The 16,925-nt window shown below is 43.9% G+C and overlaps 1 protein-coding gene and 1 long non-coding RNA gene across 3 annotated transcripts; one reads left to right on the top strand and one right to left on the bottom strand.

Annotated features, from left to right (window-relative positions):
* Positions 1-493: 493 nt before the first annotated feature.
* On the bottom strand, positions 494-2,406 carry LOC135282331 (uncharacterized). Its single transcript, XR_010348557.1, has 2 exons — positions 2,190-2,406; positions 494-955 (listed from the first exon to the last, which is right to left on the bottom strand). It is a non-coding gene; the product is annotated as an uncharacterized LOC135282331 (long non-coding RNA).
* YWHAB (tyrosine 3-monooxygenase/tryptophan 5-monooxygenase activation protein beta) lies at positions 987-16,352 on the top strand. Of its 2 annotated transcripts, none has more exons than XM_064391976.1 (6): positions 987-1,134; positions 10,025-10,325; positions 11,333-11,456; positions 12,405-12,568; positions 13,904-13,999; positions 14,461-16,352. In XM_064391976.1, exons 2-6 carry the CDS (start codon positions 10,032-10,034, stop codon positions 14,515-14,517), a joined length of 735 nt encoding a protein of 244 aa, XP_064248046.1. In that variant the 5' UTR covers positions 987-1,134; positions 10,025-10,031; the 3' UTR covers positions 14,518-16,352. The 2 variants fall into 2 exon arrangements, with proteins under 2 accessions (XP_064248046.1, XP_064248045.1); XM_064391975.1 differs by lacking the exon at positions 987-1,134 and adding an exon at positions 2,537-2,693.
* Positions 16,353-16,925: the final 573 nt, after the last annotated feature.

Here is a 16,925-nt window from a genome sequence, read left to right as displayed (position 1 = left end):
CTGGGAACAGCTCCTGACACTGCTGCTGCACAGGAGCAGAGCCAGCCCTCCCTGTTTGGCAGCTGACATCCTTGTCAAAGAGCTTGTTCCACTCCTTTTACCTGCTCTTGATGCTAAGTACTAACTCAGCGCAGGAGAAGTGGTTTGGAGATGGAAATTCTGTAGTGAATCAGTTGCAAAAAGCAGGAACAAAGTGTCCTCACAGCCCCGGCTGCCTGCAGAGCCTCCTTTGAAGGGTGAAGCCTGAGGTGTCCAGGTTTCACCCTTCAAAGGGTCCTTGTAAGAACCACTTACAAGGTGGTCCTTGTAAAGAACCACTCCTCCAGCAAAGGGACTCCACCTGGGCCAGGAGCTGTCTCCTCTTTCAGAGCAAATGCCATGATTTCCTCCCTCCTGGTTTACTCTGTGAGGCTGTAGCTCAGTGTGAGCACTCCCTCAGGGCAGCTGCTCTGTGCTCCCCAGGGCAGTGACAGAGCTAATGCCGACCAGCTGCTAAAGCCAAATTCCATTTATTCCTCACACTTATCGACCTGAAATGTGGCTCTTTGGAAAAACACACAGCAAGACGTTTTCTGCTGGAGAGCCACGCAGGCTGGTCTCTCTGTTGTGCTTGCTTACTCATGGATCCAGCCTGTCCTTGAGGAAAGGCTGCACTTGCACAGTTTGGTATCTCCTGTCTCAGATCCTTTCAGTGATGTGCACTTCCTCCTCTGAAAGGTGACACATGGAACCACTTGCTGCTGGTGCAAGCTGTTCCAGAGTTGAGGTTTGGTGCTGGTTCCAGCCTTCACCATCCCTGGAGGAAGTGCAGGGTGCCCTGCTTATCTCTTGCAGCAGACCAGGCACAGGGCTGGGAAGCCCCAGGCAGGAAGAGCTCAGGGAGGAATGATCTGTACCATGAACGCAGATATGTCTCGGTGGCCTCTGGCCCAGCAGGGACCCAGCTGCAGGAGCCCTGTGAAAGCAGAGGGTGATGCTTCACCTCTGTGACTACACAGTGTGGAACTGTGCTGCCTGGATACTGTGCTGGAGCCGGCTGAGGAGGATTGCGAGCGCTTCGGCGGTGATGGTGAGAATTTTGTGTGGACAAAGTGGAGGAGCTGCATGAAAGGAGCTCAGTGCACCTCACTGGAAGTAAGAGGCTTGAGCGGTGACAACGCAGGCAGGAAGGGGAGGAGGGTGAGGGAGGCACAGCGGGAGTCGAAATGAGCAGGTGTCGACAGCACACCTCTGCAAACTGAGTATGGTAGACAGATATGCAGGCAAGGACTGCAAGGAGTGTCAAAACCAAGTAATTCTGCCATGAATCAGCACCCCCGAGGCCTCAGCAAGAACACTGGGAATGGCCCAAATAGGAACTGAGAAGATAAGGATTATGGTGGAGATCAGGGGGAAAAACAAGTTTTGCCTAGAAAAGAAAAAAGAGAGTGATGACAGCAACTAATGGAGCTGAATCAGTGTTTGCAGCTTAAGATAACTTGTGGGTGCCAAGTAATTTTCCTTCTGACTTTCCAAAGTAATTAACCTTTGGACTGAGACTAAGCAGGAAATTAATGAAGTCCTTCCATCACCAAAAAGGAATCTGACAGTGACTTTGATGGGCCCAGGACTGTAGCTGAAAGTAGAAGAGAAAATTGGACTCCAAGATGCTGTAATTGAACTGAGCCCAAATAATAACACTTTCACAAGTGCTGCTGCCATAAATTTGAGATCTGGGTGCAGTGCAATTGAGTTGTGTCCTGTCACTTCTTATCCAAAAGGATTATATGGATTACAAAACTGAATTCTTTTACTTGGATTCCTTTTTGGAGACCAAGCTAGACTTCTCCTCATGCTCCAAAAATGTTCCCTTTTGCCATTTCCCTAGAAAATGTAGTTTATTAGTTGCATAAAACTTATCTGGCCAGCAAGGATCTTGATTTTTCAGTGAAAACATGCAACTTAAGTTGTAAGGAAGAGCTGCTACTAAAACAGCATTTAAAGGCGATTTTGCATTTGTGAAATTTCAATTTGAGGGTGCACAGAATAACCGCACTGCCTGTTTTCCGAGGAATGGTGTGCTCAGGGCGGAGTGCAGCCACAGTGCCTGGTGGTGTTTGAGACCGGGTGCAGCACTCCGGCCGTGCTCCAGCTGCCATGGGATGCTCAGCCACGGGTCAAATTCGATCATTTTAGAGATATTTTCTAACCTAATCAATTCTGTCATTCTGTGACTACCGTGAGGCCCAGCCAAAGAACAGCGGTGCGAAATGGCGAGAAAACCAGAACCGGTTTCTTTTGTGCCGGAGACACTGCTGCACTTGCAGGCCGCGGCAGTTTCTCCGCTGGACTGCCACCCCGGCGCTTCCTGCGGCACCAGCGAGCGCCGCGGAGACAAAGAGCGTGAGGGGTGAGGTGCGAGCGCACCACGGGCCGTGTCTCGGAGGCTGTCCCCGCTCGGGGCGCGCTCAGCGCCGGGGCCGTGCCGTGCCGGCCGTGCCGTGCCGGGCCGGGCCGTGCCGGGCGGGCCGGGCCCCGTCGCCATGGCGACCGTCCCGCCGGGGCGGCGCGCGGGGCGGTGGCGCCCCCTGGCGCCGGAAGGGGCGTGCCGCGCGGCGGAAGCGGGGCCGAGCGCCGCAGGGTGTGTGCGCGTGTCCGTGCGAGCGGCCGCCGCTGCCGTCGCCTCCGCCCGTGGGATCCGCGCGCGCCGCCAGGTGAGGGCCCGCGGCGGGGCACCGCCATCGCGGGGGGCACCGGCACCGCGACCCGCGGGGCAGCCCGCCCCGGCCTGCCCCCGCCCGCCCCGCCCCGCCCCGCGCGGGGAGCCGCAGGCCGCGGCGGGCGCGCCGTGCGGGGGTCCCGGCGGGAGGGTCCCCGGTTCCGCCTCCCCGGTTCCGCCTCCCCGCTCCCGCGTCCCCCGGCCCCGGTAACGGTGTGACCCTCGCGCGGCGGGCCCCGGCGGGCGGCGCCGCCCCTCGCCGAGCGCCCGGCGCTGCCCCGCCCCGGTGAGTCACTCGGTGCCCGGGGCGCGGCCGCGCTCACCTGGGCCCGGAGCGGCGCTGCCCGGAGCTCGCCCGCACCGCGGCACGGCTGCGCCCGCCTCGGGCTGCCCGCAGCCGGGAGAGCGCGGCTGGCGTGCCCGTGAGCCGGCACACGTAGGTGGTCATGGCCGTGTGTGAGCGCTTTCGAACGGAACAAAATGCGTTTATTTTCCGATTTTGATCGTTCCGTGTCCATTTGGGAATAGGGATGCGTTTAGGGAGGACTCCACAGGGAAAGAAGGTTGGTTCCGGCTAGTCCGAGCCTACAAAAAGGCTGGGCAGTAGCCCAGGTCTAGCGGCTGTGGGTTTTGTTTCAGGTGGGTATAACCAGGTATTAATTGGGGTGTTGAAATAACAACATTAACACAATCACTGCATTGGCATAAATGCATCTCACACAAAGATCACAATGTAAATTGGTTGTTTTCAAATAGATTTCTTATTAATAGTTAAAATACATTTTCCAGTGATAGGAAAACAAAAAACACATCATGCAGCACCATAAAAGCTAAATTCCCATGGAAGAAAATCAGAGACTTTGGCAGCGCTTGTAATGCTCTGTATCTTCAGCAGCTGTAGGAATATTTGTGTTTTCACATGTTCACTAACACAGGACACCTCAGTCAGAAATTGTAATACTTTTATATGAAAAAAAGATGAGCTTACTTTTATTTTAAAGCCATAATGAGATACAATCTGGTCTAGAAAAGAAAAGGACACAAGTGCCTTTTTCTCCCTTCATATTAAAGGACTGCAAAAATATCCCCTGTATCATATTTTGTTTATTAAATGGGTACCAATAAAGTGATAGACTCGTTGCACAGATGGGCCTGGTGCAGTTTTCTCAACCTCATTATGTCAGTACCGCATGTTCTGATCTCTGCTATTTTGATGTTGAGTCGTTTTATTTTTTCCTGAGCAGGCCTGTGCCAGTATGCAGCTTTTTGTGATGCATGTGAATAAACTCGGATGAGGAGGAGCTCAGTAAATAATTATTTGGTTAATGAGGTAAAAGCTCCTGCTCTGATCCGTGTGGTATCCTAATACCAGGCATTACAGTAGTGTGTCTGTTATATGGCCACATTTCTTGCCCCACCCTGTAATATAAATACTGTCAGTTTATTATTAACAAAAGTGATTTACCTGTGATATGAATACATTAGTTTGGCATGAACTTTATGCCTGGGGGAAGATATTTTGGGTTTACTCACAATTTCCACCTGGATTCTAGCCAAAAACAATTCTGCTGGTTGGAATAAAAAGGTGTTGCCATGTGGGGATGTTGTGCTGTGGAAGTGCCAGCATGTCTCCACCTGCAGCTGCCCTGTGCTTTTCAGCCTGGCATTAGGAAGAACAAGGCTGCTCTCACTAAACGTAAGATGTCTGTACAATATCAGTGCCCCCACATGCTGTTGGTAGTGGTCATAGACATTTTGTAAATCTCTATGGAGACTGAAAACCATTGAGTGTAATTTTATTCAATTTTATGAAGCAACAAGTAATGATGGCAGCAGATGGCCAGAGCAGGGTGAGGCACAGCTTTATAGAATGTTAATTTTATCTCAACATTTGCATAGAGATTTGAGCCGAAGGCCAGGGTAGATGCAGAGGAGGTTGAAGCTATGTGCTGCACAAGGTCAGCAAGAATATCACAGCTGTGAAGTCATGTTCCTTTTTCCCCTCATTCTGTTTGCAGGATATTTTACTGAACTTGTTATACCCAGGCTTCTGTCAGGAAGATTTTGCTGTTCAGATCTTACCAGAGCCATTCATTTTCTAATCAGTTATTTAACAACCCATGGTAGCCTTTGAGGGAACCATCCAGAGAAACACAACTAATAAAATCAAATGCCAAATACTGCAGGAAAGCAAGAAAGGTTTCTTGAACTCACCTGAAAGAGTTGCACTCCATTTTCTGTAAGAAATAAATGTTGGAAGCACTGTCCAGTTGACAGGGAATGCCATCCCCATCATGCAGGTACTTGTGTCAGCATGTGTGTACCTGAATGGTGGAGAATGATTTTCTGTTTGTTTTAGAAGTGATGTCCCCAGAGCTCTTACTCTCTGTAGTTATAGAACTGTAATTTGAGATACCACTCATCTCAAGTCAATGTTTATTCTCAGAATGAATTGTCTGTCCAGAAATCAAATAAGGTGTGTTCACATATTGCTGGAATATTGAACTGCAAATTCTGTACCAGTCTGCTGCTTTTTCTGTTAGAATTTGAGTGGACTTACAGAGCTTGTGACTGGGAAGTGTAATTGCCTCCCATTTCACCCAACCTCACTTTGTATTCCTTTCTCACAGTGAAATATGCAGGTCTGTTAACCTGCAGCTCTGCTCAGCTCGTTAGGGACCAGTATGTCAAACCAAAACTACACTGCTTTCTCACCAGTTCTTTTCTACAAAGTGGAAGTGTTGGTCTGATAGATTCTCGTGCTTGCTGTAGAGAGAAAAACAGTACACAGAAATCGATGACTTAATTAGCATCAGAAGAACAGGTCATCAAGAGCAGCAGACTTCAGACCAACCAAAGCTTATTAGTATTGTCCTGTCAGTTCAATATGTTATATAAGCCAGATTATTTTCAGTGCCAGTTTTCATTTGATTTTTACAGACTTTAAGCACAGTTAGTTCTGATTTTGGCTTTGTCCTAAAGAGTCCATAGGAATGGGAACCAATAAAGGCTACAGAGCAGATGGAATAAGTGCTAAGGAGTAAGCTGTAGTTCTCAAAATCCTGCAGTCTTCTGAAGAACAGTAGCTGCATGTTTCACCCCTCAGCTGTTAACAGGATGTAAACCTCCAGTTCTGTATGTCCATCCACTCTTGAAAGATCCATGAGTGTACTGACTCCAGGTGCTGTTCCCAGGCTGGCCCCACTGTCCCCTTCTCACTGCATCTTCCACTGAAAGATGCAGGCAGCTACAAACTAAAGAGTTTTGCAGCTCCTGACCTTCACCTTTGGTGCTTTGTGATATGTTTCAGTCTTGTCCACACAGGTGTGAAAGCTTTTCTGGAGTGTGAGTAAGCACTTGTAACTTACAGTGCCCTGCATACATGCTCTTCTGCATTTGTAAGAGAGATTGAAAGAGCTCTAGGCTGTATGGAGATAGAGGGGAAAAATAGTGAAAAAAAAACCTTTTGAGTGTGGGACTTCAGGAGATTGAAGTTTCTGGCAGCTGGTGCTATTGGCTGTGACTGCTGGGCAGTGGTTGGCATTCCTTCTTGTGAATGTCCAGCCACCTCGTTTTTGAGGGCTGCTAAGTTGTGTTGGGCAGATTCTTAAGAAGACAGTGTCTTAAGAATTTGAACTGTGTTAATGCATCTAATGTCAGAATCTTCTGCTTAGAACAGGCAACTTTCAGGACTCCTCCGTGGCTGTGATCTGCACGTCTCTGCTCCTTTTTCCATCTTCCCTCTTTTCCCTTTGCCACCATGGCATGGCTTTATCAGTGCTAGAATAGCCCATTCCTGTCAGCCTCCTGTTCATCACCTCTGTGTGTTTTGCTCCTAGCTGCAGGTAACCTTTGGTAGATGGCTTCTGTGTGTGGCCTAGGTGTATTTTTAGCTCTAGGCTTTGCTTGTTTCAGACTGTGGCACACTGGTCCATTGTTAGAGTGTAGCTTTCATCTCCTCTCTGGGAGGGACCAGTTATAACTGATAGTTGCTTCTTTGCCTTTTCAAACATCACTCCTTTCCTTGTATCTTTTTTCCTTCTGGCAAACACTTCCCTCTTTTGGAGCTCAAGCCAGCATAGCTCTGCAAAGCTCTCTCCAAGCTTCTAACAAGGTAAGCAATGGAGAATCATATGAGGATTTTAAGTATTCCTTTACACAGCATCCTGGGAAGGAAGTAATGGTAGGCTTACTGTCATTGGCAGATATTTTGGTGTGGGCAATGATTTTCTTACTGCATTTAAGTTCTGTTAAATCCATGTTACTGAATGATACTTGTGTTTCATAGCAAGCCTACTAACAGTACAGATATTAACACAAATTAACTAAACTCAAGCCTCTGTATACTGAATTCTTGTGTCAAAATTAAGCCAGTGAAGTAGTCAGGAGCTCCATCTTTAGTGATGAGTTTGAGTTTCATATATGCATAAATGACTTTCATGTGCATAAATTAGTTACATTGCTGAGGAAAGTTGCTTGATGAGAAGCAACATTCTAATCTTTGTGCTGGTATTTTACTTGTATAATTGATATGCTAAACTGGTTTCTGGATCTCTTTTATCCATTAGGTCTTTGTGCCCCCGTGTTTTCCTTTATGTGCAAAATTCCCTTTGTGATTTCCTTCATGTGTCCTTATATGAACCGATTGACTCCTGTGAACTGTCTTGCATCTAAATATAAATATGTCAGTGAGCTTGATAAAACAAACTCTGCACCCTTTCAAAACTGAACTATATTGTTTGTAAACAGAATTCTGCACAGATGACTTGTCTACAGATTAGAACACTATTGGCAAAGTGCAGATCAAAGATAAAATTAAATGACTTTTCAATGACAAAATGTAAACTCAGTTGGAGCTACTTGCCTCTGCATTTCAGCAAGCAGGCTGCTTCCACATAACAATCACATTCCATGAGAAGAAGTGGAAAAGATAAGATGTTTGCAGTAGAAATACTTCTAGAAGCTGTGCAGACAATGAAGAAACTAAAAGTGCTCTGAAATGGTTTAGTTTCAATGTCCTGTTCTTTTAAGTTGGCTCTTGTAATGTAAAAAGCATTCTTCAGGTGTACTTTGCTCATGTTCAGATTTTAGTGAGTAACTAGAGAAATACCACTCACAAATTACTTCCTGCCTTGAGCACATAGTCTGCAAATAGTGCTGAGTTAAGGGAATGGTTTACAAGGTTTGATAGACTCAACAGGGAAAAGTGGGATAGGTTGTCTCAAGGGGAAATGGTCTGATGATTCCTTGGGCTTGTTCTGCATTGGTGCTGTGGTAGCCTTTAAAGTAGGAAGAAACAAAGCACATCACAAATCCCACTTAACCTTTTCCATCATCAGGAGCTAGCTGTTTGATAAGCCTGTGGAAACCAATGGTAATATCCCCAGGGTAAAAGCTTACTGGGGAAGAGAGAACCAAATGAATCATGCCTTACCACAAGTTGTCACACTGCTGCCCACAGTCACCCTGTCATGAAAACAAATTTGAGGGCTTTGATCTGAAGTCTGTGTGGCACCTTTCAGTAGGTCCCACAGCACTTGAAATGGAGCTGAACCAGAGCCAAACTTCACTTTGCCAGTAAAAGATCCCTTTCCAGGAGGCTGGTTGTAGTATTCCATGTCCTTTCTTTGAGTGCCTTACGAAGATGGATGTATTAGAATCTACAAAGGATCAAACACAAGCAGGAGTGTGACTTGCAGATACAGAGCAGGTACCTTTGGTTGCTGGGTTTACTTCAGGAAATTTTATGTGAAATAACGATGTTTGACTTGATAATCCTGGGTGATTTTTTTTTTTCTGAAGTGGAATATCTTCAGCTGGAGATACAGAATGTGCTCGTCTCAAAATAATTTTGTAGTTAGGACTCATCCCCGGCAGTGTGTGAATTTGGGAATGTATCACAATTGGAATTTGGGTCTGTGTCTCATTGTCCTGTTTGAGGATTTGGTACAGGGGACTGGTTTTCCTCTATAGTGGTATGGTAGGTGATCCTTGGAGTAAAATACAAGCTGAGCAGTGTGAGCAAGATGTTCTCCATCAGAAGCCTGTCAGACTGGAATCTTCAAAGGTGAGAGCCAGGAAAAAGGCTGCAGCAATCTCTTTCAGCATGTTGGTTCTTTCTAATAGGACTGTAGGTGCTTCTATAATGAACAGAGGTCTGTGAAATACAAATGTAAACTTACTGTTCTTGTTTGGTTTTTATTGTTCTTTTAGAAGTGGTTTTTAGGCTGTAAGTCTCAGCCTAACAACTTACCTAGACAGTGAGGACCCTGATTAGGATTTAGGAGTGGGAGAGGATAATTATTGCTCAGTACTGATGAGAATAGCATTTCTGGATGTGTCCAAAAGTGAATCTGCACACCTGGAAAAATCTTACGGCTTAATTTGGGTTGTCTGTAAGTTTGTGAAGTATTGAGGTCCATTTTGATAAAGGCAAAGAAACTTCTTTACTTTCTCCTGTGAGCGTGGCCCTGGGTGGTTTATTCGTTCTCCCTGGCATGAGCTTTTCAGTGACCCTGTGGCCGTGTAATGTGCTTTCACAGCTTTGGTTGCTAAACTGCATTATCAGAAATTATAAACAAGCTGATTGCATATAAGCAATTTGTTTTGTAGCAGTGACCATTGTGTGGGCCACATCCCATTCAGATTTTATGAATGTTAATGTTATTTAAAAGGTCTTGAAAACCTGAGACTGCAGCCAGCCGAGCTGTGTAGAGTCGTCCATTGTGTGTATGTTGATGCATATGTAAAATAACCCACGTTATTTTCTGGCAGAACATTACAAATTTTCTTTCCATAGTTGCCAACACTACAGCTTTCCTGGGTATGGTTTATATAAACCCACAGAAACATCTCCTCTAACTTGCCAGCAATCTTCAGTGTCAGAAGGAGCTGTCCAGTGCTTCAGTACTCCTAAGTAGTTGCTCTTGTACTGCAGTGGAGGGAAACAGGCAGCAACAAAAAAACCTGAAAAAGCCCCAGCAACCTGGTGGTTTCTTGGCTGATACCTCCCCAGCTGAGTGAGCTGTGGCTGGTAGAGGAAAGAGGAGAGCTTCACACAGGGCTGTGCTTAATGCCAATATGACTTTTGCTGCTTTTTGAAGAATGATGGTTTTGTATCTTCAGGATTGTCATTAGTCATTTACACATGAAAATGATACACATTTGGCAAAAGGTCAAGTACATTTTTTAAAAGAAACCCTTTGTATTACTTTATTACAGTTGATTTCCCTTTTATTACTGACTGTAAGATCTGCTTCTGCATGAACTTTCCCAGTGCAGACCATCGAGACATTTTTCTCTCTTTTTGTTCCTCACTAAATGCAGGACAGCCATGGATAAAAGTGAGTTGGTACAGAAAGCCAAGCTGGCTGAGCAGGCCGAGCGCTACGATGACATGGCTGCTGCTATGAAAGCTGTCACTGAGCAGGGACATGAACTGTCCAACGAAGAAAGGAATCTCCTCTCCGTGGCCTACAAGAACGTGGTCGGTGCCCGCCGCTCCTCCTGGCGTGTGATTTCCAGCATTGAACAGAAAACAGAGAGAAACGAGAAGAAACAGCAGATGGGAAAAGAATATCGTGAGAAAATTGAGGCTGAATTGCAGGATATCTGCAATGATGTTCTGGTAATAATCCAACAGCAAAAATAACAGTAGTTAGTACTGCAGCATTCTTCAGAGAGGCTTAAGGAATTTTAGTAGTGCCGTAGACACTGCAGCACCTTAGCAGGGGAATAATTTAGCATAGCTACATACTTGGGTCCAATTCTAGCTCCTAGAATGGAGCTAAGTCATTTGGCTTTCTTCTGAGGGAATTTTTTATAAAAGAGTATATTTTTTTTAGCAGCAAAAGGCAAACAAGGCCATGTGGAAGACCCCTGGCTGCTGGCTGGAGGGGGTTCACCAGGAAAACAAATTTAGATCTGGTGCACTGACATGAGTCCTGCTAAAAGGCCTGCTGTTTAAATTCCTTAATTTATGAATGCTGATGTCCTGAGTCTTGTTTAGTACATTTCTTTTCATGGAGAAGGTGTGTAGTTCTCCCAGACTGATTTTGCTCTTTCTTTCACTCAGACAAGAGGGATTCCTTTAATTGTTCCATTTGCTTAAGATCAGTCAGGAGCAGATGCTGTCAGTGCAGTCAATCTTTGCATCTCTTTCTGAGTGCACATGTGCTGCCTGTGCCACTGTCAAACTTTTCAGCTGAAGTTGGAGATAGAATCAGTTTATTGTGGACAATTTCACTGCTCTGCATAGAATTCAGATTTGTGGCAGCAAAAGTGACCAGATGTGCTAATTTCCAGCTGCTGCTTTTCATTCGTTTGGTCACGGATGTGGGTTTGCATCAGCAGGCTTAAGCCCTGATAGCCTTCAGATCCTGCAGGAGGGAATTGTGGGTAGGACCAACATAGCACATTTTCAGCTCTCCATAGATTAGGCTACAAGTAGTTTATCTTTTTTTCCCAGAGTTTAGACAGCAGTAGGCAAAGAGATTAAGACATGAGTCTACGTAAGTCATGACAAAAGTCATTGTTACTGTTTGAACATTTCATGCTCACCATTGTAACAAAGGCTCTGTTTCAGACATTATTTTTATGACTCAGGAAACACCACTTTTTTTTAATCTTTCTCAGGAACTCCTGGATAAATACCTTATTGTCAATGCCACACAGCCAGAAAGCAAGGTCTTCTATTTGAAAATGAAAGGTGATTACTACAGATACCTCTCAGAGGTGGCATCTGGAGACAACAAGCAAAGTAAGTAGAAATAAAATCTCTCTGTGTGCCAAGCAGAATCAAGTATAAAAGCCACTTGTATTCTCTTCCCCAACAGCATGTATTTATTTCTTTTCACTGCTGCTCTGTAGTTATGAAGATAGGTGCAGTGCAAGTCACTTTTGGAGAAAGACTTCACTGAAATTAATAAAAGTGTTTGACAGATGTTCATCAATGCAGTCAAACTCTGCTTGCAGCCCCTGACCACAGTAGCTAGTTTTCATGCATATGTGGCAATGTAAAATCATTTTCCTGGAGAATGTAGGTTTCTTTCTCATAGAAAGTGCTTAGTTTATTTGATCTCATGTTTAAACTATTAATTCAGCTCAAGTCTTCACTGTTGGCAAGCTTTCTCCATACAAATATGGGATATTAGGTTCCTGGGTTGTAAAGTAATAAATTCTAAAATGGGGAAGCAGTGCTGAACTGTCTGAATCCTGTGAGTGTCTGAGGTAGTCCATGTCTTACAGACTTAGCTTGATGTCAGTGTGGAGCTTATTGTTACTCATTAGCCAGGAAGGGACTGTTGGCTTTGCCCTGAAACCCCAGCCTGAAATACAAAGTTCATGACCTAAGTGCAGTTACCTCTTCTTTCCCATATGATTTATTATTGATAACTGTGACTTCTTCAGCTGGGCTGGAAATGAATGTTTGAAACCAGAACACTTAAGTAGAGTTTGTGTCCATTCAGATTGGTTGGAATTTGTTCAATAATTTTTATTTTAAGTTTCTATTAAAAAATCTATTTCAGCACTAATTGTTCAGCAAGTGGAAGGCTTTTGCATGTAAAAACATTGAAAGAAGTGTCTGTGCATAGGTAATTGTGTGAATTTCTGATGGCATGCTAGTCTAGGCTGAGAATCTAATTGCTTCCCTGGTGAAGTAGAGAGATGTACTGTGTATTTATGTGGTTGTAATTGCTTCTTGCAGCAACGGTAGCGAACTCCCAGCAAGCTTATCAGGAGGCATTTGAAATTAGCAAGAAAGAGATGCAGCCAACACACCCCATTCGACTCGGTTTGGCTCTAAATTTCTCTGTCTTCTACTATGAGATCCTAAATTCTCCTGAAAAAGCCTGTAATCTGGCAAAGACGGTAAGCAGACTCTTCATATCACCAATTTTTGTGGAGGCTGAGGAGGTAATTACATGGTTACAGTAGCACTTTGTAGATGAGATGCTTTCTCATATCAAATTCCTTAAAAATGCTGTCATAAAATGGTTGTCATTTTAGTATTATTTTCAGGTAAGTTGGTTTGCTGGACTAGCTTAGCTTTGGGTAAGGCTAATTTGCTACTGCAGCTGTTCAGTGACAGGGAAGACAAATTGCCTCTGTTTAATGTCCACCTAATTCTCTTAGAATGTGTTTGTGTCAAAATTGAAAACACTTGAATTAATTTAGCAATTCTAAAGTGAAATATTTATTTAAATTGAAGCACTTAGCCAGTACAGGAAGTGTTGTCTGTGTGCCAGTCTTTGTAGCCCTAAATGTCCTTGTTATCCATATGCATGTGTGCCTCTCTCTCCAGAGACCAAAAAGAGCTTTTGTGATGGTTTGTGGCAAACAAATAGCCAGTCGTTTTTTCCTTAGCCTTCTTCCTAAAATACGATTAGTCTTCTAAATGGAGCTTTTTGTGTCTGTGAAAATTGTCTGGTAGTAACTTGAATGGTAACTTGGTATTAGGTGAATCTTTGTGTTCTTAATATGCACTTCAGTAAGACTGTGTAGCAAGAAGTGATGCTGTTCTGTAAAATGTGCTGTTCTTGCTTTTTTTAGTTAAAATGCTTACATCTGTTTGAAACCTGAATGAAGAAATAGCAGTTACGGCTCTCAGACTCACAGTATTGATTTTCATGTGTAACAGATGGATGGGAAGAATGGCTTTGTTAATCTCTAGTGGAACATACCTGATTTCCTCTGCTGTTTTGAAAAGAAATTGGAAACCTTCCTCCCCACTGTCAAAAAATGTTGTGTTCCATTTTCTTGTCTACTGACTCATGTACAGTATATGTAAATATATACTCATTCAAGTAATGGTACCTTTGTCTTTCACTGCTTGTTTAGACCAGGGAGACCTTCCTTTTTAATGAAAGTCTCTTTTTTTTAAGTGTTGTCTTAAACCTGACTTCAAGCTATGTGAGCCATTTTTCAGCATGACACATAGAGTGCTCTTGCCTCTTCAGTATTTGGTATTGACATTTAGTAAAGTTTTTCTGGACTTGTGTCTGGACACCTCTGAAGACTTCTGTTTTTCCCTGGCTGTCTAGGATCTAGAGCTCACTTTGTTTTTCATTTCTTCTCATGGTGGAAAAGAAAAATACTAGAAGCTTTTTTATAGAATGTGGATAGTAATGTGGCAGATTTTGAGCTCTGTATAAGCAGAAGGACTTGAGAAGGCTTAGTGTGAAAGGGCTGTGTTTATGTTTTCAGGCATTTGATGAAGCGATAGCAGAGCTGGACACGCTGAATGAAGAGTCCTACAAAGACAGCACCCTGATCATGCAGCTGCTTAGGGACAACCTCACTGTGAGTACCATGGGGCAAACCACTGCACTCTAGGCTGCTGCACTCTGAAGTGGGACTCAGCATCTGAAAGCTGATGCGGTTCTGTGCCGTTAAAAGCTTTTTCTGAGGCGTTAACTGCATGTGTTAACTGCGATGCTTTTTGTAACCAGACCAGTTAGACTTGCTTGTTCAAACTACGAATCACTTGTTAACTGCTGTAACAAACTCAGATGCCTTTGTAACACAGAGTGGAGTTTGTTCTCAACAGTTTTATGTGGAACTTCCTGGCTTGTGCTAGCTTCTTGCTTATCTTTTATTCATGTTCTAGTTTATTAATCTTCAGCTTTACTATTAAGTTCAGTTCTGCATTGCTCTTAGCTGAGAAAATTGCACAGCTACTACTAATTACGCTGTCTTCCCTTCCCTGACAATTGTAATTGACTGTGCTTCCAGCATAAACACGTGTTTGTATTTCCTTACAGCTATGGACGTCGGAAAACCAGGGAGATGAAGGGGATGCTGGGGAGGGAGAGAACTAATGGCTGTCACGCTTCACTATATGTTCAATGTCACCCTGTATCCTACACATAATCCCTTTGTGCGACAAGCAAAAAGAATAGTACATTGACTTTCACAACCTCAACGTAGCAAAAACTGTCTGTGGGGTAAAACCGGTTGGTTGGTGTTTTGTGTACCTAGAGCGGAGGTCGGTTATTCCAATGGCATTCCGAACTTTCCTATTCTGAACATTTACAGCTCCGATTACCGTGTTTATATTTTTAACTGAACACTGTGATGATAATAATAATAAAGGGTTTTGTGATTGCAATTGACTTTACAAAACTCTTATTGGTAGAAAAGTAGACATCAATTATGTAACTCTGGCGAGCTTAATTTGGCACCAAAATAGTTGAAGTACAATTCTGTTGTAAAGTTGTACAGAAAGTTATAGAGATTCTATTGTGACACTGGGGCATGGAAGGAAAACAATCCAATGTATGGCATTCCAGTTAGGGACACTGCTATGAGGTAGTTGAACAGGCACACTCTGTAGACATTTGTAACCGAGTCTGAGGCACCACTTTCAGTCAAAAGCTCACTTTGTCAATCCTGTCTTTCTGGGGATGGGGTTTGTTTTGGGGAGGAGGGAAACAGGGGAGTTAGCAGCTTGATTTCCAAACTCTTTACACTGGCAGATAACTGGGGTTTGACTTCTCAAAGTGCTTTCATGCTCATACCACATGCATGACTAAGCCCCTTCCCACAGCAATAACTTTTACCTAGTTACAATTTAGATATTCTTCAGTAGTAAAAACTCTTGGTTCGCTGCCATGGACTTGCAATAGGAGAAGATTCAATTTTTTGAATGGCCTTATTAGTTTGAATGATACCATGAAGTGATCTGCCACTTTTGCATTACTTTACTCTTAGGTAAATCAAAATTTCCATGGTATTCCCATTCTCAATTTATCCTGAAAACCTCTTAAGTAATCCACTGAGCCATCTTTTAGTTCACTTTATTCTCCCACTGGACTCTGTTCATCCTTGACCCCCTTCACCTGTTTAAACTCCATTAAAGCAGTTTTGGACTCCCATATGCATCATCCTTTCTTTGGTTCCTGGTGATGTCAGGATGGTGGATGAGGCCTGCACCTCACCAAGGACAGGTTTCTTGGGTGTTTGAGAGCTGCCAGTGTTGTTGTATTCTTCAGCTCTTGTCTGCCATTCTTTGGTAGTACCAGGAAACTGGCTCAAATACTGGCTCAAATATTCAGGATTTCCCATCTTGTACTGGAATGCAGACCTACACATCTGTAATGCTTGTAATATTTGAGCTCCCATCGTCCTCACCTTGTCATGTTTCAAACATGTCCCATTAAACAAAACCTAGTAAGAGTTGCGTGAATAATGCAGTGGAAAAGATTAGGAATAGTCACCTATCAGTCCCGTGGTATCATCCCCTGCCTTCACATTCCACTTAGGTATAGGATCCATCTGTTTGTCCATCTGTCTGCTGAAGAGAATTTCATGCACTGATTTTAAAACTCCCCTCTACTAGCTGAACAAATTGTGCAGTTAATACTTGGCGCTTGATAAATGCAGTAGTGAATGTGGAACCGAGCCTGTCTGTATATCTGGTAGCTCTTTTCGCTTTGTTTTTACTGACCAGTATTCTGCCTAAAGTTTGCTTCTGTGACGGTTATATTGCCTAGCACACACGTGGTTGTCAGAATAGTATAGCAAAAAGAAATACCTGGTTATTGATGTACTAGATTTGTGTATGTCTTTTAAACAGTTCTAGTTTCACCTTACACAAAATAATCAGGAAAGTGTAAAAGAATTCAAAAGTGAATAATAAAAAAAAATTTTATCATTTGGTTGTCTGTTGTCTTTGCTGTAGTAGTGCCGAAACCTGTGGTAGTAAAATCACCACTTGTATTCGGTTTTCAGTTTGTGGATTGTGTGAGTTGATTCATGGTTTACAAATACTGAGTTACTCATTCCTTTAACGAGAGACTTTCCCACACATCCTCCCAGATTTGGAGGAGAAAACACTGTTTCTCTTCTTTTTCATCAAGGGCATACTTGTAATATATTGTCATTGCAGGGCTTAAATTCAACTCTAAATAACCATTTAACTTGCCATGAGTCATTGCATATTGTAGGGTCAAACACACCGTAAATGAGAAAAGCCTGTTGGTTACATTTACAGATTTTTCTTGGGAATCTTTTAAATCCCCACTCTGTACACAGGCCTCTCCTCTGCACACCCAGCTCTGCTTGTCTCACACTGGGCTGTGCTAAAGGAGCACCACGAGCGCAAAACAGCAGAGGTGCACTGGACATAGAAGCACTTGAAGGGATGGATGGCAGTAGCCAGGCAGCCTGAAAGCTTCAAGGAAGCTCGGTCCTGCTCCCAGAGTGTGGCAACACAGAAGTGTGCACA

Source organism: Passer domesticus, chromosome 16, assembly GCF_036417665.1.
Source record: "Passer domesticus isolate bPasDom1 chromosome 16, bPasDom1.hap1, whole genome shotgun sequence".
In the NCBI taxonomy this organism is placed as follows: Eukaryota; Metazoa; Chordata; class Aves; order Passeriformes; family Passeridae; genus Passer; species Passer domesticus.
Note: the sequence above shows the minus strand (reverse complement) of the source record. Positions and strands in the feature narration are given on the sequence as shown.

Excerpts from the sequence above, each read along its gene's own strand:
- YWHAB (XM_064391976.1), top strand. The coding sequence starts at position 10,032 with ATGGATAAAAGTGAGTTGGTACAGAAAGCCAAGCTGGCTGAGCAGGCC. Across the intron at positions 10,326-11,332 it reads ATATCTGCAATGATGTTCTG|GAACTCCTGGATAAATACCT; the intron begins GTAATAATCCAA and ends AATCTTTCTCAG. Across the intron at positions 12,569-13,903 it reads CCTGTAATCTGGCAAAGACG|GCATTTGATGAAGCGATAGC; the intron begins GTAAGCAGACTC and ends TTATGTTTTCAG.